This window comes from Salvia hispanica, chromosome 5 (genome assembly GCF_023119035.1).
Source record: "Salvia hispanica cultivar TCC Black 2014 chromosome 5, UniMelb_Shisp_WGS_1.0, whole genome shotgun sequence".
In the NCBI taxonomy this organism is placed as follows: domain Eukaryota; kingdom Viridiplantae; phylum Streptophyta; class Magnoliopsida; order Lamiales; family Lamiaceae; genus Salvia; species Salvia hispanica.
In genome coordinates, this window is record NC_062969.1 from 38,268,093 (window position 1) to 38,294,776 (window position 26,684).

Sequence of the window (26,684 nt, forward strand, 5' to 3'; positions counted from 1 at the left end):
TGAGACTGTTTTATGGCTACTTTCAATTTCTTTTATATCACCGCCACGATCTGTTACCCGGTTAGTTGCCCTAAGTCATCGGATCGGGTGTTTCTCTCTTACTTTGCCAATCTTCAAGCAACCCGTCCCTCTCAAAGGAGGAACAAAATGAATTGTTTATGAGATCATGTTATGAATATTATATACTCCCTCCGTCCCATTAGAGATGACTCACTTTCCTTTTTGGTTTGTCCAAACAAGATGACCCATTACTTAAAATAGAAACACTTTTATCTCTATTTTATTTCCCCTTTTCTTACTTTACTCTATCCTCTTAACACACAAAATATAACTGCATAAAATCCCGTGCCACCCAGGAAAGGAGTCATCTTCCTTGGGACGAAGGGAGTACTTTTTTTATGGAGGGGAGGAATAGAATAAATAGCTTAGGGACTACTTGTAGACGGCTTCCATTATGCAATAACTTAGTGTATTTTATACCTTATACTTAATAATTATCTTATTAGTAATGCCACATGCCACTGTATTTGAATAAATAGGCATGCATTTACCATATGTCATGCTTCTTTAAATGTATCCCCCAATCTGAATAGTGTTGGAATTTATACCCGGTCAATGGACTTTGACCAATTATTTTTTCAACGAGACATTTAATTTTGTAAAATTAAATGATATAGCGTCGATCTACGTTCGGAGTAGATGACCGTGGTATATTTATTTTCTCAAATCCGATTCCCGGTGAGTGAGAAATAATTGTTTAAAGTTGTGCAAAAATTGCAAACTTAATGAGCTATGAGAGGAGATTAGGGAATAATTAAGAGAGTTAATTATCCCACATTGAAAGTTTCAACCTTATTAAACTAGTATTTAATAAGAAGGATTATTACATGTAATAATTATAGTGGACTAAGATGGGCTGTAAGAGCCCACACGCGCGAGCCCCGAGCCCGTGTCCGTGCCCTTGGATCTTGGTCTTTGGGTGGTCTTTGGGCTGTTCTTTGGGCTTGGTCGTGGGCTTGGTGCTTGGACCTAGTTGCGGGCTTGGCCCAAGTCTAGTGGGTCTAGTTCTTTTTAGACCACCACCGTTTCCACGTCAGCGAGCCAAGTCTGTAACGTTTTCTTTTTAGACCACCACCGTTTCCACGTCAGCGAGCCAAGTCTGTAACGTTTGCAACGCTTCGTAACCGACGACCGTTACGGTCTAGCATTGATGACAGTCATTATGGCCGAAGCTCTGCCCTCTCCTCCATCCAGTTCGCCGGAGCTCGGTTGATTGCGGTGCTTCTGCTTCATCGAGACGCTAGCCGTTTTATCTTTGGGGACGAAACGCCAATCCGAAGAGCACTACCGGGGCGTATCTCGTCTTGCGGAAAGAGGACTCCTCGACTCGGCTCTTTCCTGTTCTACACTTTGTAGTTTCGATTTCCATTTGTATTTTTTCGTTTCAGTTCTTTTCTGTATTCCTTCTGTAAGTACTAAAAACCCAACAAATAGGTCAGCTCAGTCTCAGCTTTGGAAAACATTAGAGATTCCGCAAGGCAGATGTTTTGTTCCGATGCAGGGGACGAGACAGGGCGCAAATGATGAGGAGGGCTGCCCCTCCATGCGCGTGTCCCTCCTCGGCCAATTAGGTGTGACGTATTGCGAGTGAGTTTCATTTTTCGACCATTTAACTTTTTTTTAAAACTGATAAATATTACTACTATTTTGATTCAAAATTTCCCCTACTATTCAAAATATATCTGTTATACAAAGGGTTTTATTCAATTATTTTTCATATTCATCTATAAATATCTTCTGTATTCATCGATCTTCTATAATTGTTAGTATTTCATTTTCACTAAAAAATCTTTCTTGCACTCTATTTTCCCTAAAAAATTTGTTGCAATATGATCGACAACGATGCATGACCCTAATGGTATGCCAACATGTCAAATGTCTCGACATTTTCATCGATAATGAGCACCTCTGGATCAGCCTGCTCGTCGGCGCTGCATCCATTGTCATCTCAAGATGTGTACTACATCTTCCATATGCCGAACATACATGAGACCTCGAAACAACTGTTGGATGAAATTCATTTATTCTTACTTTTACTGGATTATCTCTTTCTCTTTCTTACTTTATTATCTATCTTACTTTATTATTAATAATTTAATAAACTAAACAACACTACCTAAATTCTTGTGTCAAAATAGAAACGTCTCAATTAGGCAGGAACGGAAATATTTTGACATACTTTTGTTTGATATTTTTAATAGTAGTACGGAGTATCTTATAATTCATCCATCCCAGATTAATTTTAATTTCAACTTCTCATTTTCAACAGATAGCTACTAATGTACTTTTATGACTCATTCATCCATGTCCAAAGTCTGTTGATTCGGAAGAGATGGGGTACCAGTAATATTTAATTTAGTCAAAATTTTATCATCTCATTACTGTACACGAAAACTAAGTTTACATCTTTCTCACCCATCAGGGGATAGGAAGTTGAAAACAACAGCATCAAAAACATTTGTTTTAAGAAAATATTGAGCGGATTTTGAAGTTTATAATGGCGCAGTTAAAAGATACTCATTTTGCCATGGTTTTTAAGGAAATTGAGTACAAGCTCAGCGCCCTTATAAACAGTGCTGTATCTGAGAGATCTGGAATGTCCTATTATCGCATAAACCATTCAGTCTGCGCCTCTTTACGCTCTTCTTATCCGACACGGCGGCTTCCTCCAGCACACTAGTTGGAGTCGATGTACCACTCGAACTTGCCTCTCTTATCATACCAACGCATTCCATCAATCCTCCCTCCTGCATTTTAATTAACTTTAAAGTTTAAACTTTAAACCAACCAATATTACTACTAATATTGAAATAGTCAGTCCTCTCACTTTGCTGACGTGTTCACATGAAGAGAGTGTGATTTCGGAAGAAGAAAATGTGGGCGGATTCAAATCCTGAATGGCACAGAGAAGCGCTGAAGCTGCAATCATCGATGGTTTGAACTCTAAAAGCTTCAATTCTGCGTATATATGAATCAAATTAGAATAAATTAATTAATCGGTTAAAATATACTCCATCTGTCCCACTAGAAATGAAACGTTTACATTTTACATTTTGGGTTGTCCCATTAAAAAAGAAACGTTTCTTAAAATAAAAATAATTTATCTCAACTTTTCTCTTTCTCTTACTTTACTCTCTATTCTTTTAACTCACAAAACAACACTACATAAAATCTTGTGCCGAAAAGTAAACGTTTCATATTTATTGGGACGGAGGATTATAGAAATAGTTAGGTACCGTGTTGGACGTTGTAAATAATATCCGAGGCTCGGGCGGTGAGAGACTGAGTGAGAGAAGAGTCTTGTTTGAGAAGAGAGATGAAATATTGAAGAAACGAGAAAGGAGTGATGGATCGCATTCGCCATTGCAGCGCCGCCAGTATAATCTTCTCCATTCGATGAACTGACTGTGCCTCAAACTCATAACCGCCTTCTCTCTGTTCAAACATTCAATTCAACTGTTGGTTTCCGTACATCCCCCAATTTCACTATTAAAACATGATTTTATTAGGAATTTAAACCTGTAAAACAGCGAGCAGAATCGACGAATCAGAATTTCGCATCTTGGCGGCAAGTGAGAGACTGGCAACAAACAAAATGTGCGGAATCCATGGGCTTTTATCCTGATTTTTTTCACATTCAACGATTAATACATAATAGTACTGATAAGCAATGAAAATCTCGAAATCAGAATTACCAAAAGTTCCTGCTTGGAGAGAAATCGATCGACGTAATTGACAGAGAGGTAGACCAGAAACGGATCTAAGCCGTACGAGAACTTCGCCTGGAAAAAAAAAAGTGGTGTTAAAATGGAAATCAAACCAAGTAGAAGAGAGACAATGTTGAGTTTACTTGAAATATGAGGGAGAGAGCAGTCCGGCGAATAGAGAAGCGCGAATCTGAGGGGTCAAAGGAGAGAAGAAGGGACATGTGGTCGGACTCGTTGGCAAAGAGGGACGAAACGTCGTCGTAGTGCGGATTCTGAAGATCCAATTCCTGTTCCATTTTCTTTTCTTGAGAAAAAGAAAGGGAATAAAGAGGGAGAGAGTGAAATGGTATTAAAGCAGCAATGACAAAGAGCATTCCCTCACTCTCCATATTTATTCTATCTTCAACCTACTATGTGTCGATCATCCAAACATCCAGCGATCAATCAATTAAAGCGGAAATCTCAACGCCGATAAAGTAAATTCATTAAATCTATTCCAATTAAATGTAATCATTTTCATTTTTAACAAAAATAATTAAAGAAGATTTACCTCTATAAAGAAACAAACTTATCAATTAATTTTATCAATGATACAAAATCAAAATATGTACGAACGTAGTTAATATTCGTTCTCATTATCATATATCATTCCTAAATTGGATTTTTAATAATATCTATTATAAAAACAAAACATTGTGTATAATATAGCATAATATAGAGTTTCAAAATATTATACTTCATCTTACTTTCCGAAGTTATCAACTTTAATAATTACTACCTCCGTCCCCCAAAATTTGCTACACTTTGACCCGACACGGGTTTTAAGAAATATAATGGAGAGTGAGTTGAAAAAGTTAGTGGGATGTGGGTCCTACTTTTAAAGTATTAGTTTTATAATAAAATGTGAGTAGGAATGAGTTAGTGGAATATGGGGTCCACTACCAAAAATGGTAAAAGTGAAGTGTATCAAATTTTCAGGAACGGACCGAAATGGTAATATGTATTAAATTTTCAGGGACAGAGGTAGTATCTTTTATCTATTAAGCATTATAAATATTTAAAAATAATTGTATATACGAATTTGATGTAACCAACTCAGGATGATATAAAGTACATATTTCAACTAAATCATAATGCAAAATTAAAATTAAAGTACACAATTGAAAGACATATGGACATTGAAAGAAATTCATAGAGTTGGACAAAAAAAAAAAAAAAGTGATTGTAAATAAGTTCGTATTTGATTTGTTAGATATTGATATACTTTGATTTTGCATGGTAGGTAGTTTTGCATTATTTCAATTATTTGTTGGGCGTGATCATAACATCTCCATTATATTGATACTTAATCATTTTGTAAAAACTGTGAAAAGAGTCCAAAACGGATCTAAAATGCAAAAATAAGAAGTTAGGATAAAAAAATGAGCAAAAAGCCAAAAGTTCACTCTCAAAGCGAACCCAGAGACTCGCTCGAAATGTTAAGAAATATCGAAAAAAATCTGCGAGTCACTGACTTCGCAAAGGTGACCGACCCGGTGACTCGTCAGGATTAACGCCAGAAACCCTAAACAGATCTATCGACTCGTCGACTTTGCTAATTCCACGAACCCGATGACTCATCGGTAATACCCGCCTCCTCGTTTTTTGCACTGAATTCAACCATAAGAGCACTCCCAATGGTCCGGCGATACACTCGGCGATTTTTCGCCGAAAATCGTCGAGTTATCGCCGGCCGTTGGGATGGTTTCGGCGATAATTCGGCGTTAATTAGAATTAACGCCAACTCCCGATTCATCGCCGAATCATCGGCGCCCACTGTAGGCGCAATTCGGCGATTTTTCGACGTTTTTTTTTTTCAACGGCTATAATTCCTCCTCCTCCTCCATTCATCACACACAATCTTCATTCTCTCAATTTTTCAATCTCATTATCTCAATCTTCAATCTTCAAAATTATGAGTTCAAGTAGGAAAAATTCCCGAAAAGGTAAGGGCAAAGAGTCGAGTCCGCAAATTCCCAACCCCACTGATGAAGCAAATCAGCAGTGGATGAACTCGTTGTTGTCGATGGGTTCTCCTCCCGGCCAATATCCATATGCGGGTCCGTCCCCATTGCGACTCCTCCGGTGCGCGAGACTTTCTCCGTACTTCCAGTCTGCCCTCAGCATAGCATGCCCTCTCCAGGGACGATGTGTATCGCCCCCGGATAGTCACATCGTTGTTCGACACCCCTGGATCAACCCCGGATGACGAAGGATCTCAGGACGCGACGTACACAACGGATCCGACACTCAGCACGGACGACTACGAGGTGGAAGAAACGCCCGCCGAGCCGCCTTCCAGGAGCCGGAAGGGGAAGGCGCCGGCGTCGACGGCTGCGGCCGATACGGCTTCCGATGAGAAGCCGAAGCGGGTAAGAACTACTTACACTGCGGAAGAGTCCGAGCCGATAGCCAACTGCCGGGCGGACACGACGCGAACGCGGGCGCAGCAACTACTGACTGAGGCTCATGTTCGGGAGCGGGTTGCAGAGAAGTACATGAGCAACAAGATCGCCTCGATAAAGGACCATGGCAGCGAGGCGATCCGCCGGCATTGGGAGCGCCTCATGAGGGACTGCGGCCACTTCAACGGTATATACTCTAACTTGATGAAGAACATGACGAGTGGCCAGAACGAGCACATGGTCCGAGATGAGGCCATGCAGAGGTATAATGGCCAGTTCTTGTCGAAGGGCTTTAAGTATTGGAACATCTATGATAGGCTGAAGGATCTCCCCAAATTCCGGACGGGGATGCACACCGCGCTGCACGGGAAATCGGTGCGCTCGCGACTTAGCGGTGCGGAGAGTGAGGGAAGCGCGACCCCCATCGACTTGACTGGGTATGGTCCGCACGAGCGCCCTGTGGGAGCGAAGAAGGCGAAGGGGAGGCGGAAGGGGAAGGGCGCATCGTCGGATGCCCAGTCGGAACCCCAGTTCATACAACAAGCCACGCTCTCTGCCAATGTCGCCAATCTGACGCAGTTGTACACGTTGTACTTCACCGGCGACGGAACCCCAGAAGAGAAGCAGTCCCTCGGGTCGACCATCCAAAATATGAAGATCCCGATGGGCCTCCCGCCGGACGCCCCTCCCTCTTAGTTTTTTAAATCTTTGTTTTTTATGGTTTTTTATTTGTAGTTTTTTTTTTCTCGTTGTATTATATTTTCCAATGATTAATACAACGATGAATTGTTCATTATAAATCTATTTATTAAACACATTTGTAGGGAAAATTAAACAATATTAAAAATGATGATGTAAAAATGAAATGTTGAGTTAGGGAAAAATAAGGGAGAAACCATTGGAGCAACCATTGGCTAAAAGTTGGCTAAAAACTGGGGATAAATTTTGGTGCTGATGTGGCAGGAGTTAGGGAGAAATAAGGGAGTTTTTAGGGAGAGCACTGGGAGTGCTCTAAGTATAAATATGCCTATTGCACGCTTCCCAAGATCCTAATTGCATATGTTTTGATGATAATATTTGATAGTTTTATTTAAATTTTCAATACTTTCGAATTTCAGACGCATGTCAACACATAGTACATATAATGTCAATCATATGCATGTTCAATGTAAATTAAATTTAGTTGACATATTCAAGGCATTTAGTTTATATTATTACTGTTACTGTTGATATCGCGAGAATGACGAAACGATCATGTATAAGGAATGACGAAAAAGCCTTATTCAAATTAATTAATACAAGATGAATTTCCTCGTGGCACCACTAGATCAAGTCTCGTAATCCTCCGTCCCACAATAAGAGTCACAGCATAAATGGTAAATAGGTCTTATATTCCACTAACTCACTTCACTCACATTTTATTATAAAACCAATATAAAAAAAATGGATCTCATATTCCACTAACTTTTTCAACTCACTATTCTTTACATTTTTTAAAACCCATGCACACAATAAGAGTGACTCCTATTGTGGGACTGATAGAGTATTTGATTAAAAATTGAAAGAATGTGAGTGGATAGATTTTGAACACACGGAGATCATTTTAAATAAATTGCAGTAGTACATACTATGAACTAAAATATCCTTATACTGAAATCTATATTTTCAAATTCCAAAATTTTAAAAACTCAATTTAATTCTTCCATTTTTTTGATCTAATAGTTGAGACAATGCTCCAAAGGTATGGGCCATGGGGAGAGGTGCGGTGACAGTCCCAATGGGTTGCAGGAGGGTGGGCGGGTGCATGTGGCACCTGGTTTGGTATCCACAAGAGCGATGGCACTGGGTGTGGGCAGTGGGCACGAAGAGAGTATGTGTTGCTGCACTTCCGTTAGCACATCAAGCTTCTTTTTTTAATATTTGAAATTATATTATAAATTATTTATTTAATAAATTTTTAATTGAAAATTATTTTTTAATAAAAAATTTAAAATTTTAAAAATTTAGATTATGTAACTTTTGTTGTATAATTCATGTACTCCATTTTTTTGGAAATTTAACTATGCAATGTTTGGTATTTTTGTAATTTAAAAACTCTAAATTTTACTACCTCCGTCCCTGAAAATTTAATACAGTTTACTATTTTTGTTTGTCCCTAAAAATTTGATACACTTCACTTTTACTATTTTTGGTAGTGGACCTCATATTCCACTAACTCATTCCTACTTACATTTTATTATAAAACTAATACTTTAAAAGTTGGACCCACATCTCACCAACTTTTTCAACTCACTTTCCATTACATTTCTTAAAACCCGTGTCGGGTCAAAGTGTAGCAAATTTTGGGGGACGGAGGTAGTAACACATTTCATTTTATAATTTTTCAATAATTTTTTTATTTATATTTTTAGTTTTATAAAGTGGATGATGATTATGAATAATGAAACATTCAAATTAAAATTATTGGAGAAAGAGATCTAAGGATAGATATATGGTTGTAGGAGTTATGATCTGCCGCGGAAATTGATATGATTGATAATGTATCGGGGATATGTATGACAGTATGAACTAAAGGTATGGAATGAGATATGAGTTTGACGTCAAAATATGTGTAATAATTATTTTTTCTTTAATGCGGCATAAGCTCAACTTTCCATTTTTCGAAACAATTCAATCGCTTACCTACATCGTTTATAATTTACGCGACAATGAAAAATCATCTTAAGCCAATCCAATTAATTAAAAACGACGATTTGTGTGAAAAGAATATGTGTGATAGCTACGCATCCAATCAATTTACTTCATTATCCAGCATCTTTTTTTGGGGGGAGAAAACTGAAGTGTCTGATGTTGTATTGAGTAAAAATACAATCACATCTTAAAAAGGGTAATAAATAAATAAATAAATATGGCAATTGATCGATTGTATTGTTATATATAAACATACAAAAAAGATAACATTGTATAGATAACAAAATTCTTAAACGTAGCTGGAAGTAGGGACTCTCACGTGATTCATGTAGCAGAAGTTGGTACAGTTTCAAGCTGGATATACTATTACATTTGTGGAGTTTCTCTTACAAATTTTATTGTTTTTAATTTATTGTATGTTTGGTAATAAAAACTTCACAGTGTAGCATCCTCTTGCTAATTCAATGTGTCACACACGTGACTGCATTAATTGGAATTCCAATATCTGCTTGGTCCAAGGTTTTTTAGGGTAAATATTTATTAGTTACAGAGAGATAAGGATTGGTGGCCACAATATTTTTGGTGTGGTTGTGAGACATTTCAAATCAAATATTTATGTTTCTGTATCATCTGCCCCTTTCATTGTACATTTGTAATTTCGGACGATTTTTCTGCTCCAACTAAAATAAGTAGATTTATGAAATACTACTATTATTAACATCGTGTAATTTTTCATCCACATAACGGAATCTTATAAATTTTACTTATCTGATTTTTATTTTGGAATTATCGGAAAGCCAAGCAAGGAAAATAAACGTGTTCGTGATTTGATTTGGCAGTCGATAATGTCGAGCCTCTATAATGTTACAAAATACTGTATTAAATATATTTGGCATGAAAACATATTAACTTCTCAATTAATTGGGGCCGGCCATTTTTAATTTATTTGGCTCCTGAAATGTTCAATAGATATGTTTTTTTTTTAAATATGTTAATCCTCCATGAACTATAGGTTATTTTGGAATTGTAAAAAAGTGTTGGTATAATGCATGAACTTTCAATTAGTATTACATTAAAAAGAATTAATCACGTGTCGAAATTTAATTCTTCTCTTATATAAGTTCGGAGAAAGACAAACAAAACATACTTTATTGGGTTAACAAATAAAGATAGAAGCTTACTTTTAATTGGATAGAGTTTCATTATTTACCTTACTCCATCAACAAGTAATGTATAGATTCTTAGCCTGCACTAAACTAAAAACTGCCTATAGATCTTCAACTCTGTAAAGCTTATTCATTTAAGCGAGAAAAAGCGTTGCCCTCATTCATAGTCTTACTTTTCACTTTTTCTTTCTTAATTACGCTTCTTTTCATTCGTACGTTTCTTCACCTACATGAATTCCCACTACGCTATGGAAATTAAATTAAAGAGAAGAATGTATAACAGTGTAAAACTTTGTTTTGTTTTATAAAGGAAGAGGTAGTTTGTTCGAAACTAAAATCCTAAGTACAAAATTTCAGGATAAAAAAGAATAAGAAATTGTTTTCATAAATGAATATGGATTGTTCATATGTGAGTAATTGACGAACGAAGAAGAAATTCAACCTATTTCGATGGAACGGAGGAAGTAATAAAAGAGTAGACCGCGCTTACACGATTGAACACGCTGGTCTTTTTAGCTTTAGGGTCGATGAATAGAAGAGACCCATTTTTTATACTACTATGAATGAAAAAATAACGCTTCATTTCGAATACTTCGATCTGTTTCAACTTAGTTGAGTTATACTCCCTCCGTCCCACGTTACTTGAGTCACTTCTTTTTCGCACTTATTTTGAAAAAATAATAATAAATAGTTAAAGCGGAGAAAAAATAAAGTAAAAAAGAGAATACTATAGTTAAGACTCTTCTCTACATTATTCTCTCTCTTACTTTTCTTTCTCTCCACTTTAACTATTTATTATTATTTTTTCAAAATGAGTGCAAAAAAGAAATGACTCAAGTAACGTGGGACAGAGGGAGTATTTCTTTTTGAGAGGTCTAAACTTAGTTAAGTCATTTTTCTTTGTAATAAAAAATAAAACATCTAAACATTCTTACACTATTGTTCTTTTTAATTATCTCTCATACTTTACCTTCTTTCCTGTTTTATCTTTATTAATTTCAGTTAGCACATTTTTTTAATCTTGGTGTCCAACATACTCACTCCTACTAAGTTGGGACAGAGAGAGTATTAAACATTGAAGTTCAATTAAAAGAAGCTTTTATATATATATATATATATATATATATATAGGGTAGTGATAAAATGCAAACTCATATATTGTACAAACTCCAAACTTTTCAACACAGTGTAAAATTTTAAGATTTTGATGTCAACACAATGCCAATAACCAACACAATTTCAACACAACATCAACCGTTGACATTGTGTTGACATTTTTTGTTGCTATTATTTTATCATCTGTTGATATTTTTTAGTGGTTCAGATCATAGTTTGGAGTTTGTATAATATTTAGAGTTTGCATTTGATTACATTTAACATTCCTATATATATATATATATAGAGAGAGAGAGAGAGAGAGAGAGTTGTGATCAATGTCGAACCAATTTTAAAGACCGAACTAGAGACCAAATCTGGGCCATTAGATCTAGTTTTTTTGATGAGATGTGCTGCTGTGAAATTTTTTTTCTGCTTCATTACTAGCCCATTTTACTTCATTGTATAAGTTTATTACTTCATTCTGTACCTAATACCTTGAAACTACAACATGTTTTTACTTGCTTCCAGTAGGTTTTGAAATGATTCAACATATGTTTCATTCAAATTCATTGACGTGGGTTTTTGCTTGATTAACATTTAAAAATGCAATTTATTCAAGTGAGTTTATTACTTCATTCAGAAACGTTATTACTTCATTGGATAAGATTTTTACTTCATTCCAGTAGGACTTCAAATGCTTCTACACATACTTCATTCCAATAATTTATTACATTATTCCATGTGTTTATTAAACCAATATTAGCGTCGTGGCGGTGGTGATAGATATTGTAGAGAGAAAGAACGGCACGCGACGGCGAAACCACATTTACGTACTGGAATGAAGTAAAAACCTACTAGAATGAAGTAATATATTCTGGAACGAAGTTAAATCTTCGCAACATGTTAGAATGACTTATTTACCTTCGGGCTCGTGATGAAGGCGAAAATAATTTATAAATTTCTGTATCTTATCCATAAAAAACTAGATCTAAAAGCCCTAATTTGGTAGGGTTCGGTGGTTCGGTCTTTAAGAGTGGATTTGTGGATAATGGGACTCTATATATATATATATATATATGATGGGTAGTGATAAAATGCAAACACATATATTGTACAAACTCCAAACTATGATCTGGATCGTTAAAAAATATCAACAGATGATAAAATAGTAGCAATATAAAATGTCAACACAATATCAACACATCATCAACCGTTGACATTGTGTTGACATTTTCTGTTGCTACTAATTTATCATCTATTGACATTTCCTGACGGTCCAAATCATAATTTCGAGTTTGTACAATATTTAAAGTTTGCATTTGATCAGATTCCTATATACGATTGCATTAGTAATGTAACTTCAAATTTCGTATTTAAAAAAATTAAGGTTTGCAACCTTTTAGAAACCTTTATGAGTTTAAAAGAATATCACTAGATGTCTTTAACTTGTTTGAGTATTCAACTTTTGAAAGTTTATTAAGAAATGAAATTGTGCAGCATAGGAAAAGTCATGTGCAATAAAAAAATGCAAGCACAACTTAGGGATAAGTTTTTCCTCTACTTAATACACATAACAAGCTAACAAAGAAATTATCTACCTCATCTTGCTAGTTTCAGGTTTGAATTTCAAGCAACCTTTGAAATTCAATGTATAAAATTGTAATCCTTTGATTAAGTTATATAATAAATGTGAACAACTATAAATACTTACTGATATTCATATGAATATATGGTAGTGATAAAATGCAAATTCTCTATGATCTGAACCGTTAAAAAATGTTAACATATAACAAAATAACAATAACAAAAAATGTCACCTAGTGTCAATACATCATTGCCAACAAAGCATCAACTGTTGACACTGTGTTAACATTTTTTGTTACTGTTATTTTATCATCTGTTGACATTTTTTAACCGTCCACATTATGGTTTGGAATTTGTAGAATATTTAGAGTTTGCATTTGATTACATCAAGGGTAGTGATAAAATGCAAACTTATATATTGTACAAACTCAAAACTCCTCAACACAGCTTCAAAACAGTTTCAATACAATATCAACACAGTGTAAAATTTCAAGATTTTAATGTCAACACAATATCAACATAATATCAACACAACATCAATTATTTACTACCGTTGAAATTCTGTTGACATTTTCCTATTGATACTTTTTTGTGATCTGTTGACATTTTTCAATAGTCCAGATCATAATTTTAAGTTTGTACAATATTTAGAGTTTTCATTTGATCATATCCCATGATTAATAATATTATCTCAGATGCCATTATATATACTTCTACAGTTATTTGTTTATACTTTTACACAATTTTATTAACTCAGATGCCATTATATATACTTCTACAGTTATTTGTTTACATTTTTACACAATTTGGGAACAATATAACCAAATTAAATGGTCCTTGATGTATTTTTACAAGCACTAAAATATTACTATAAGTAATAATAAGTGATAAATTATGTGATAAATAATCATTTACGAGTGGTTTAATTTTTCTACATATATCCTAACATTGTTAACATTTAACTTAATTAATAGAGTACTAAATCTTGAATGACGTGTTAAAAGCAAATAGTACTATATTTTTACACTTGCGAGATAATAAATCATGTATTTTCGGGCTCGAATCTTAAGAAAAATTAGGAACTTCGGATCATTTGGATAGGTTGGCCGCCCCCTCCCAAGCCCATGAATTGGCCTCTGGCTCTGGATATGTTTATATGGAAAAGATAAAGAAAAAAATAAAAATCAGAAGATGAGTTAAAGAAAATAAAAATATTTGCTCTTGATAGATTCGTTATTTTAAAAGGTAGATGCATAGTTTCATAACAACATGAGTTAGTCAGTCTAATGAACATGATAAAATTGGAGACTAGAGTGATTAATATAAAAAATATACTAGCTATGTGTTTCATGGAGAACGAACTATTCTTCATTTTAATATTTATGACGATCCAATAAATTGAGAAAATCTCAATAAAGAAACTAGAGATATGTTTGATGTAAAATGGACTTACAAGATAAAAGAATTATGTTTTCAATTGCATAAAAATTATGCATATCATTCTAGAAAAAATAGCAACACTGAGACATAGAAATTCACAAGATTGAGACTTTGTTTTAACCAACTTCTATTTACTACCTATATATTATTCGGAAATGCAAGAGTGAAGAACATATATGCTTCGGCTTGGTGGGTTTATGATGCGATGGAAATGCAATAGTGAAGAACATATATGCATTTCACGCTTTCAACACCATGCACACAACACAATCATTGTGCTTTTTAGTACACCCTCATTCTGTGGGCTCCTCCACCACATTTGAAGAAATTCATTATATACTTTGACCATGCACATTTTTGTTCATAAGTACAAATATTTTTTTAGTTACTCTATTCTCTATTCATCCACTTAAATAATAGTCCTTAATTCATACTCCCTCCGTCCCATTAACGATGACCCATTTTCTTTTTTAGTTTGTCCCAACTAAGATGACCCATTACTTAAAATGGATACCCTTTTATCTCTACCTTATCCCCTCTCTCTTATTTTACTCTCTCCATTTAACTATTTTACTCTCTCCATTTAACACACAAAATAAAGTTGCATAAAATCTCGTGCCGCCTAAGAAAGGGGTCATCTTCCTTAGGACGGAGGGAGTAGTATACTGAAGTTTAATATCAAGTACAGATATTATGAGAAAATGTGATTCAAATATTATTATTAGTATAGAAGTGATCTATTTACAGTTATGGAATGCAAAATATAGCTGTCATCCTCTTAATCTTAATTTTGTAACCAGTTGTTGAGCTAAATCTTCTTTTGACACACGTTATAATATTATAAATTCAGTGAATCTTTGTAGTGATATATAATTTAAATTGTGTTGGGTTATTACTCATTAGTGAAAATACATTTATAAAATTATAAAATTTTTGAGTCACTATTGGTGGCGCTGCTTCAGCCGACAACTCTGTAAAGAAAACCGTAGAAAGTAACTTGTTCTCGTTTTGACCGGATTTATTATTATCAAAAGTATTCATTCTGAAAACTTTTAGATTAATGTATGACAAAAGAGATTTTTTTTTTTTTTTTTTTTTTTTTTTATAATTTTTCTAAAAGCTTACTGAACTAAAATAATAAATATTAAAAACGTTATCAAGTCTGCATAAGGGTTTGACTACTGGCTGGTTTGGTCCGATCAATGAAACCGCGAACCTATTAATTAGCCACCTGAATTTGATAATCTTACTAATCACCGAATTAAGCATCCAACTAATTTTTTTTAAAAGTGATATATTCAAAATCGATGTAAAAACTGTAAAACTTACTAGTGTTATTTATTTTTGTCATCAATGCGAAAAATAACTATAGGTAAAAAAAAATAAAAATATACCTCTACATCTTTGGTGGAAGTGGAGAACTTCCCTAATAAAATGTCATGGCTAAGTGAAAGTATGAGTCGGTATAATCATGATAGTTTTGGGCCTCATGAAATGGAATATGAATGGGTCGTTCTTTACCACTGATCTGCTAGCTTTGGACTAAGCTACAAATTCAAAATTTTAATGTTGATGCTGACTGAATGAGCTACACTTCATAATTCATTTTCATACTCCACTGTATGGCATTGATCTAGTAATGTATGGTACATGATTCAAGGATTAAAAGAATCGATAATGTGTTCTCCTTAACTAAATGCAATTATTCTAAACCTAGATAATTTATGAAACGACAATATTTAACTACCCTAAACCCAATGGTGAAGTCAGAATTAATGTTAATAGGTATGTGTATTTTTGGTGCCGCAATGCATAAAATTTGTGGACACTAAAATTATTACTATTATATTGGACTTTGATCATAATTGAAAATTCCTAGTGCGCTTTCGTATGAATATTAAATAATTTATTTCTCGACGAAGGTATTTAAAATATTTTTCAAAATTTTCAGAAAAAGTTAAATTCATAAATAATTTATAAACAATTAAGTTTATATATACCCGTCTTATTAAACCAATCACCATCAATTTCTCTCTTGTAATTGCATTGCTAGACCAGTATACATATATCCTTGCCCTTGCAAATCTGTCCCTCCGGAATTGCGCTGCCCCTAGACCATTATGTTATTATATATATCTGCTCCCCACTTTCTCCACTTTATCAAGAATAACTAACTTAGCTAAGAAATGATCCCATGCATGAGCCATATTTAATCTAGCCAAAGCCATACGTTTACAACAGATAGACTAAAATGTCCTATAAGGACTTGAGGGTAGCTTCTTCCAAAAGTGAAAAGTACTTCAAAAAATACTAAACCAAAGTTGAAAAACTCTGGTAATATATTTACAATTTTAATACCTAATTTGACACCAATCCATAATTGAAGGACAACAAAGATGTTCGTTAAGTTATATACAATGTGCATAACCATAAAAGTTAAAACGAAAACCGTTTTTAGAAATTTGGCTATCATTATTTTTCCGGTTCATATAAAATTTCTTTAGAAAAAAAATAGTACTCCCTCCGTCCCAGATAATTTGGGACATTTTGACCCGACATGGGTTTTAAGAAATCTAATGGAAAGTGAATTGAAAAAGTTGGTGGGATGTGGGTCATACTTTTAAAGTATTAGTTTTATAATTAAATGTGAGTAAGAATGAGTTAGTGGAATATGTGGTCCACTATCAAAAATGTTAAAGTGAAATGATACAAATTATGTGGGACGACCCGAAATGGAATACTGGGTCGAATTAATTATCTGGGACGGAGGGAGTAACTTATAAACATAATTACACCGCTAGAATATGTTGTTAGTTAATATTTTTAGATGTACACACTCATTGCTAATTAAGTTACTTAGACAAACAATAACATATTCTTTGTACTTCTAAATTACTCAATTGATATAGTGTTTGAAACGTGAAAGAATAGTATAGAGTGTATTTAACTCATTTTTATTTTAAAGAACAAAGAAAAGAATTGAAAGTGTTGACTTGAAAAGCCCTGATTGTATACCAAGCACGCATCTTATTTTTAAATTTTTCTGTTTGAGTTTCCTATCAAATTCTCCTATTATGAAATAGATGGAAACCGGATATGAGACGTATATGATTGTATTTGTATTTGAATTAAAACATCGTAGAATAAGTGGAATGAATGATATCTCTTTGTATAAAGAGTGTGGCGTGTGGCCTTCCCTTTATTGGTTATAACAGCCAATGCCTAAGTTCTTGGCTTCTGATACTTCGGCGGTTAATCTCCAATATTCGCGGTTAATTAAAACAATGGTGCAAATTAAACCAACTCTCTCTCTTTATATATATGTAAGAATATGGATTGCTTGCACAAAATGCATGAAGATACAGATTCCTTTATCATTTCTTCGCCTTGTCTTAATAAAATTCTTAAACCATCATTCCATCCAACAAAATATTGATGAACCTAAAAATCAAAATAACTAGAGATGATGAGCATAAGTTCAAGATTATTCCGGTACGGTAGCGCGATCCGTGCAGCGAGAAGCTTTCACAAGGAAGGAATCAACGTGACGTGGGAGAAGCCGCAGATCGGTTGGACCAAGTTAAACTACGACGGTTCGTGCAAATGCAAGACCGGGAAATGCAGCATCGGCGGCATCTTCAGAGACGAGAGGGCGGGGTTCGTGCTGGGGTACGCGGAGTCCATTGGCGAGAGCAACAGCACCATAGCGGAACTGGCTGCCCTCGTGAGAGGCCTTGAAATCGCCCTCGAGAATGGGTGGGCCCACGTCTGCCTCGAGGGGGATTCCAAGAGTCTTATCGACATTATTGCTCGTAAACGAGAGGCCAAATGCCAGCAAGTGCAGAGCCATGTTGAGCGGGTGAATTATATCATACCGCAATTTGAAAAGTGCGTTGTGAGGCATACTTATCGGGAAGGGAACAGAGCGGCCGATAGATTCGCGCAGATGGGGCACAGGTTGAAGAAGCCGCAGATTTGGAGACACATTCCTCCCAATGAAGTTATGCGTATTCTTGAAGAAGACGCGCAGGGAAAAACGTTTCTACGCAGAAGATAGGTTATGTATACAATGGCGGATCCAGGAACCTAAATGGGAAGGGGCGAAATAAAATGTATCTCGAAATATTGATCTCTCATACACAAAACATTCCTTTGTAGTATAGTGATCTCAATTAAGTACATACGTATGTACGATGCAGTGATTTAATGATTGTATAATAGGGATCGATAAGTACATTTTTTTATCCTAAGTTTCAACTTACAGTTATCTTTAAAAACATCCATCTTTCGTGTTTCTATATTTCAAATTACAGTTATCTTTCCAAAAAAAAACTTCCCTTTCGTGGTATTTTAAAATAGGTTGAGAAACCGAAAATTCGGCCATAGATTTTGTCACAATAACTGGAGCCCATGTGAACTTTATCATCCAAGCATAAAAGCGAGCACAATTTATTTTCCCAAACTTGACTATTTATTGAAAATTTCTTCAACTTATTTTCATTCACTGAAAAAAAAGGCTTGAGATTAAGATTCTATCGATGAAAAGATGAATCATTTCCTCGAATTCTTACGGGAGTTTAACCTAAATCGTTTTTCCGCCTAAGTTCTCGGGCCATAATTTTCTACTCCCTCCGTCCGCGAATAGTAGTCCCGGTTGGCCATTTTCATCCGCCCGCCATTAGGAGTCCCGGTTAGACATTTTATCTTGGGAGTATAAAAAATGACCTCACTTTTCCCTTAATTTAGAAGCTGCAATTAATTTTAATCTCACTTTGATTGCAAATAATAATATAAATGAGTCCCACATTCCACTATCACACACTTAAATTATTAAACTCAAACTTTTCTTAAAACCCGCACCCAACTCAACTGGGACTCCTATTCGCGGACGGAGGGAGTACTTTTTTTAAAGTTAATAAAAATTAGTGGATAATGAGATCTACTTCATTAGAAAGAAAGAAGTTGTTAAAAATAAGAATCCGGTTTTTTTTAGGACGGATCAAAAAAGAAAATGTATTTTTATGGGATAGGAGAAATATATGACATGTGTACATACATATCCATGGAAAATGACGTTATCAAGAAATATTGATACTCCTTTGATTCATGTTACGTTTAGATAGTCCATTATAAGAAGTCAGTATATTCTAAATTGATCCTACTTGACGGCTCCATCATATAATAAAGCCCAAATGCCTACTTTGCAATGATTGCCCAACACTTAATAATAAGCTTTAAAATTACAATAATATGCACGTGAATTGATTTTTCTTACAAGTTAACCAAATAAGAGACGTAGGGATCAAATACGATTGAAATGCATGTGCACGATTTCTTGATTATTACAAGTAAAACCTTAGAAGAAGCGTAGGGGTGGGGTGCAAGTGTGTAACAAGAAGTTCCTCCCACTAAAACTTTGTAGTGTTAGAATTTTTGGGCTTTCACATGACTGATTTAATGTGTATGGTTATCTTTCAATTGCCTAATTAAAGTGATCCATTAAAGATTAAAGTTTGGGCTAAAGTGTATTTATTTTGTTATGGAAATAAGTGTAGATACCATATGGGATTTTCTATTTGATGAGGGACCGAATAGAAAATAAAGGGGTTTATATTTAATATAAATATAAGCTAGGGTTATGGTCCCCAGACGTCAGAAGAACATTCGATATCTCTGTATTCTCTCGGCAGACTATCGCGAAGAACGTCTCTGATCGTTTGGAAGATCCATAGCCGCTGCAAAGCAATTCAACCGTTCTATTCGCCGTTCTATACGATATGGATCAAGGTATGCTTCCGCTTTACAGTTTGTGCTCCTTCTCCGTTGTTCTCGGTTAATCATCATAGAGAGCTTTAAGTAATTGTTCACTTAATTATTCTAACATGTAGCACTACCGATATATTATCCAAATTGCATCAAACTGTCCCACTCCATTGGAACAACTAACATCCAACGAAAATAACATAAATACTTAGTATCGTTTCCAATAATTCTTCCATCTAAAATTTGGAAAGTATGCATGTCTGAATGTCACGATGTCCGTGACCCTATATATATGCTGACTAATTCCCCGAAGATCAATATGAGCAGATCATGAAAATATTAGTACTAATAAATTTGATCTAGAATTTAGTTAAATCAAGAAACAATATACTTCATCCGTCCACGAATAATAGGACACATTGTGAATGACACGAGTTTTAATGTGGAATTGGTAAAGTAAGAGACAAGGAAGAAAAGTAACAGAAATAGTATTAGTGAAATATGGGGTCCATATATATTATTAGTAAGAGAGAATGGAAAAAAAGTAGAAAAAAGTTGTTGAAAACTTTCCTTTTCTAAATGCGCTCTATTTTTTGTGGACAATCAAAATGACAAATGTGCTCTACTTTTTATGGACGGAGGGAATATATGGTTTCCAAAAAAGAAAAAAAATGACTGAGTTACTACATACGAATAATTGACGTTTAAATAATAATGTAGATTATATCTTTTTTCTTGAAAAGATATGAATAATAGTTGTGTAGTTTTTTATTTATTCTCATGACGACTCAAATCTCTATCATATTGAATGGAGGTGATACATCTTACACGTAACACGTTGCGCTTCATCACCCAATTTAGAGCAGATTGATATACACAATCAGTAAATTTTACTTCATATTTTGCAACCAAAAAGAAATGTACTATTTCGGAAATCCACCACTTTTTGGGTCGATCGATGCCCACTGAGCTAATATGTAGTGTCGGGTTGTGGGCTACCACACTATTTTGGGCTTATTAAAGAATTGATCCATCCGCTCGAAAATGGGAGTAGTCGGTATTCTACTGCGTTTACTGGATCAATAGATCTAGGATGGAGATTAGAGCATCTTCAAGGGTTTTAGGTCAGTCATAGGCCAGTCATAGTCTAGCCAAAAACTCCTTCTGTCATATCATCGGGATAAAAAACCCCTTCGTTCAATGGCGGATCCAGAACATGTAATCCGTAGGGTCGAAAATACTCCCTCCGTTATAAACGAGTTACGCTACATTCATTTTTGGGACGTCCCACCATAAGTAAGTCATTCCCTTAAAGCAAAAAATCTTTCCTCTTACTTTGTTTTCTCAAATACTTTATTCTTTCCACTCCTCTACTTTTCTCTATCTCATACTTTACTATCTCCAATTTAACTCGTTAAAATTTAATTCATTAAATCATATGCCAAAAAGAAATGGCTCGATTATGACCAATGGAGAGAGTATAATATATAAATAATTATTTTAAAATCATTATATTTTAAGTAGTCACTAAATATTTGTATATACAATAGCCATTAAAATTCTCATTACCCAATATTTCAATAATAGTTTCAAAAAATGAGTAAACAAAAAATATAATAAAATTGTAGTTGATGAAACGAAAATTATAAAAATAACTTTTCTTAGTTAATCCACAAAATGAGCCAACCTACTAAGCTACAAACATTTTTAGTGGCCCAACAAATAAGAATAAAATAGACCCAAATATTTCAATCATCTTTTTCATCCTTTCCAACATCAAATTTCTGCAACCCCTCCCCTTATCTCTTCCTCTATTCTTATTAGTATTGTTTCTCTTACTTTTTGGAAACGGCGGAAGGCTTCGAGTTGAGTTGAAGCTGCCGCAGGGTCGAAGACGGAACTGCATCAGGTCGAAGGTTGAAGATGATGTTTTCCGGCAGTGTTCGGTGGACCGCCGGTGGGGTCGGCTGACCCCGCGCGACCCCACCTGGATCCGCCAGTGCCTCCGCTATATCATCAGGATAAGAAATTGGACAAGCAATAGCCTAACCATAGGCCAGCAAAATTACAAAAAATAAATAAATTACAATCAAACAAAATATGGAATTAAATTTACGACACAGATACAGGAAAATGCAATAATTTTATATAAATTAAAGAAAAGGTACATCCTACAAAAATTACATAATTAAAAAAAATCATAAAAAAATACATTAAAAAATGCAATAAAAAAATACATTAAAAAATGCAACAAATAAAAAAATGCATAAAAAAATACATTAAAAAAAATGAAATCTGCTAGCCGAAATTGTGCCTGATATGGCAGCTAGCGCATCGGCCAGCAGATCGGCTAGCGCCCGCGAATCGGCTAGAGCTCGCCGATCGGCTAGCCTAAATTGCCGCAATGGAGGCTAGCGGATCGGCTAGCGCCCGCGATCGGCTAGCCTATCCGCTAGCCTTCATTGGAGAGGCTCTTATTACTAATATTCACATTCACATATTAATAATGAATTGCTTCGTAACTAATACTCAGTCCATTCCACTTTAAGTGAATTATTTCTATTCCAACATTGAATTTTATATTGTGTTATTTTATGATTTAAGTACAGAGAATAAATTAAGAGAGAGGAAAAAAGCAGAGGGAGTGATATTTCTATATTTAAAAATATGTAATTTAAAGTGGAACATTGCAAAAAGGAAAACTGTTCACTTAAAGTGAGACGGAGAGAGTAAGTACTAGTAATATGTAAAGAGATAAATCCAAGTCGTGCCTTTCAGTTGCTACTAATTATATACTCCCCCCGTCCCATTTTAGGAGTCCCGGTTTACCATTTTTGGGTGTCCCACTTTAGGAGTCCCGGTTGGAATATTCCATAAATGGTATTAGGCCCCACATTCTACTAACCTTTTTTTCACTCACATTTTATTATAAAACTAATATAAAAAAGTAGAACCCATATTCCACTCTCTTTTTTAACCAACTTTCCTTTACATTTCTTAAAATCCGTGCCGAACTCAACCGGGACACCTAAAGTGGGACGGATGGAGTATTTGACAATAATAACAAAATCTTAATTTTTCTCACAGGACCAACAGTATTTTGGTACTTCATCCATGCATCAATATGAATCTCGGTTTTCATTTTAGTTCATTTCATATTAATTATTTCATTTCATTTCTATCATTTTTCGATAATTGGCTCCATATTCCACTAACTCATTTTCACTCACATTTTATTATAAAACTAATATTCCCTCCGTCTGTCATTAGGAGTCCCAGTCACTTTTGCACACTCGTTTTATAAAAATAATAATAAGTAGTTAAAGTGGAAAAATTGACCCATAAATAATAAAGTACTAAAAGAGAAAGAGAAAAAGGATGTCATAAATGGATATGGACTATTTGTATGGGACAGACGAAAAAAGAAATATGTTCTATTTATATGGGACGGAGTCACGGAGGGAGTATGTATTAAAACCCGTGGCAATACCAAATAGCCTATTTATATGGGAAGGAGGGAGTACAAGTTTTTTATTATATACAAGTAAACACTATGAATAATGTGGAACTTCCTATCCATTAATATTATTTTCACTATCCTTTCTCTTTTTTTACATTAAAATTTTACCAATTTTACACTATACATATATCCCACAAAAAATTCATACTCCCTATGTACCATAAAAATGTCATACTTGTGGGATGACATGATATTTTAGAAGATTCTGTTTATGGATTAAATGGAGAGGAAAAAAATATTTTTATATATTAATAAGAATTTTTTTTCTCTAAATAGATATGTGACATTTTTAATATACTCCCTCTGTCCAATTAAGTAGTGCGAATCCAGGATCTTAAAACGGAAGAGGCGAAATAAAATTTATCGAAAGCTAACCAAGGGGGTGGGGCGACATGGGAAGCTATCGGAAGAGGCGACAATGGAAAAATCACGTTTGGGTTCATGGTAGCGGATCGCCAGGGAGAGGCGGTCGCCCCTCCTATCCCCTGGATCATTTTCACCCGAGTGCACAAAAGTAATCGGGACTGCTAAAGCGGGATAGATGGAGTATCATATTTTCAAAACACGTGTAAAAAAAGGGATCATCTTAACTGGGAGTCTGAGATGGAGGGAGTATTAATCATTGCTCATGTCCACTAATAAACGTCTCATTAAAAAAAAGAAAAAAAAAAAGAAAAAAGAGAGTATGATAACGCAAACAATGTGGTATGATTGATTATCTCAACCACGTGTGACGCGTCTCGCCGCAGTCGTCACCGTGGGTTTGACAAAGGGCTGTTTAATTGATTTGGAGGACAAAAAAAGACAAGAAAATCACAACAGCAAAATAGTAAAGCAAATAGTAGGTGTAACTCTTTATAATAGTATATTTGAGTGATCCCTACTACGATGCCCCCGCAGCATCTAGACACGTACCCGCCCATTTTAGTCAAACCCATGCATATTGTTAACACATAAATTATCATTACTTACTTTATTAGTACGTAAACAGATAAGAGATAGCAGGTGGCGCCACCACGCGTCAGCTCCTCTGCCCACTGTCGGCGGCTGGGCTACCGCCGCCGCAACTCCGCTGTCGGGCTGGATTGAAACCATCTTCTCGATGCTAAATCTATCTTCTTCCTTTTTATTTATCAACACGATTATTTTAAGTTAAATGTTAGCAATAAATTATGGATCTAGTTTTCCCCTTTAAGTAAGTTAACCAGACAATGATGCGAATTACAAGATATGAAGTTGCTAAAAATAACAAGATATACTACTACTAATTAATTAATGTCATCAAGAAAGTTGTAGCTATTCATTTAATAATGACTGTGGTTTCCCTTTCGGTATCAATTCAAGCAAATATGAAATAAATGGTAAATTAGTACAAACAATGTTGGTGTTTTTTATGATGTTTAAATAGAGTAGTAGCCTTGGCAAAAAGTCGTCATAATTATATCAATAATTGAAGTGTCCAATCAAGTAATTTACACGAAGCATGGAACTTGAGAAAAATCCTAAATAAAGAGGAAAAATAACAATGTCGGCCTCGCTTCGCACGGATGGTAAAAATTTAGATGAAATCGGCGCCATCCAAAATATCCGCCGGAATCTCAAACTTTAACATATTGCTGCAGTAACTTTCCCTCTCATCTTCCGTGCTGCCGCTGCCGGTCATATTAGTCGAACCGGAATTCAACGGCGTGGGGCTTGACGATGGCGATGAGATGTTGGATAAAACGGATTGAAAGCCGAAGTTGTTGCTGCTACAATTGGTCTGAAACGTCGAAGTATCCACAATCGACTGATCCGACCAGTAACATCCGTAGTTAGCCGGCTGAGAATAATCTTCCGTCAAAAAAACCGAACTGTCGTTTTGCTGCCAGTCCGCAAAGCCGGCCAGATTCTGGTTCTGATTAGAGGGTGTGGTAGAAGAGGTTGTTGGAACCGGAAGCGGCGGCGGAGATGGAGAAACTTGATCGTTGCAGTTTGTATTTGGTTGATTTTTAGTGATGAGAAAGGCCTGCTGGTTTCGACGATCTGAGGAAAGCAAGGAAGATGCCAACCTTATTAATTCCGGATTGATCAAAGGTTGCGTTCCTATTAATCTGGAAAAGTCGATGTTTGAGTGTTGTTGTTGTTGTTGTTGTTGTTGAGCGTAGAGAGCGGAGTTTAGGAGGGTTGAGAGGTCAAGGAGGTCGAGGCGGGGGCTGTGAGTGACGGGGTCAATCCCCATACGCAACAGCCGCTTACGAATATGTGTATTCCAGTAGTTCTTTATCTCGTTGTCAGTTCTTCCCGGTAGTCTACCTGCTATCGCGGACCATCTGTTTAAGACAAAAAGGCTAAATCAAAACTTTTCCTCTTTTAGAACGCTCATACATATTTAATTTAATTTTTTATTACTACTAATAGATCGATTATTGATTGAGGAACATACTTGTTGCCGAGGATACAATGAAGCTGGATGATGGTTTCTTCTTCCTCGAAGGAGAATTTTCCTCTCTTGATATCTGGCCGGAGGTAATTTGTCCACCGTAGTCGGCAACTCTTCCCGCATCTTTGCAGACCTAAAAAAAAGGAGTTTGAGTTGAGTGCGAATTCAAGCGTAAATTAAGCATCGAAGTAGAGTAGATATATATGCTAACCAGCATTCTTTGGAAGAGTTCTCCAATTTCCGTAACCATTTTTGTGTATGTAATCCATGAGTTTCTGATCTTCTTCTGGAGTCCAAGGCCCCTTCTTCAGCCCATTTTTGTCACAGCAAGGAGCTCTTCCCATAGCTAATAGTTATAGGAGAATATATTATTCAAATGTTTAAAGAGAGTGAAGAGAAGGTGTGTAGGTCCCTTACATAAAAACAGGGTTTGGTTAGAGGAATGGGATTATATATAGTGGGAAGGTTATGAAGAGAACAAATTGAAGTCAATAGAAATCGGTGCCGTCCCTATTACTCATATAGTCGACGTGTCCATTAAATTCATAATCGACTTACCCAATTTCATGAAACCATTAATCTCGTGGAGAAAAAAACCATTTCCATACTTTTCATATATCTCAATAATCTAATTTTATGATTGTATCTCTTTTGTCTACACATGTCCTGTCCCTGTCTCATTTTATGAGGTAAATACGCGTTTTATTTGTTTTCAATACCATACGTTCATATTATACACAATATACGGCCGTAACATTATTACGTAGCTCTTCGGTTTTTGGATTCAAA

At 35.2% G+C, this 26,684-nt stretch overlaps 2 protein-coding genes across 2 annotated transcripts; both read right to left on the reverse strand.

The window, feature by feature from the left end:
- Positions 1 to 2,393: 2,393 nt before the first annotated feature.
- Positions 2,394 to 4,156, reverse strand: LOC125190574 (putative cyclin-D6-1). The gene is made up of 6 exons (XM_048087904.1): positions 3,911 to 4,156; positions 3,756 to 3,842; positions 3,580 to 3,681; positions 3,297 to 3,495; positions 2,888 to 3,018; positions 2,394 to 2,807 (listed from the first exon to the last, which is right to left on the reverse strand). The coding sequence occupies exons 1-6, from the start codon at positions 4,154 to 4,156 to the stop codon at positions 2,625 to 2,627; spliced, it is 948 nt and encodes a 315-aa protein (XP_047943861.1). The 3' UTR covers positions 2,394 to 2,624.
- A 20,735-nt stretch (positions 4,157 to 24,891) lies between these two features.
- On the reverse strand, positions 24,892 to 26,329 carry LOC125186177 (transcription factor MYB102-like). Its single transcript, XM_048082519.1, has 3 exons — positions 26,107 to 26,329; positions 25,899 to 26,028; positions 24,892 to 25,785 (listed from the first exon to the last, which is right to left on the reverse strand). Exons 1-3 carry the CDS (start codon positions 26,237 to 26,239, stop codon positions 25,032 to 25,034), a joined length of 1,017 nt encoding a protein of 338 aa, XP_047938476.1. The 5' UTR covers positions 26,240 to 26,329; the 3' UTR covers positions 24,892 to 25,031.
- Positions 26,330 to 26,684: the final 355 nt, after the last annotated feature.

Coding starts and splice junctions, on each gene's coding strand:
- LOC125190574 (XM_048087904.1), bottom strand. CDS start 4,156: ATGGAGAGTGAGGGAATGCTCTTTGTCATTGCTGCTTTAATACCATTT. Junction 3,843..3,910: donor CTCTCTCCCTCATATTTCAA/GTAAACTCAACA, acceptor TTTTTTTTCCAG/GCGAAGTTCTCGTACGGCTT. Junction 3,496..3,579: donor TTCTGCTCGCTGTTTTACAG/GTTTAAATTCCT, acceptor ATGTTTGAACAG/AGAGAAGGCGGTTATGAGTT.
- LOC125186177 (XM_048082519.1), bottom strand. CDS start 26,239: ATGGGAAGAGCTCCTTGCTGTGACAAAAATGGGCTGAAGAAGGGGCCT. Junction 26,029..26,106: donor AACTCTTCCAAAGAATGCTG/GTTAGCATATAT, acceptor CCTTTTTTTTAG/GTCTGCAAAGATGCGGGAAG. Junction 25,786..25,898: donor CATTGTATCCTCGGCAACAA/GTATGTTCCTCA, acceptor TGTCTTAAACAG/ATGGTCCGCGATAGCAGGTA.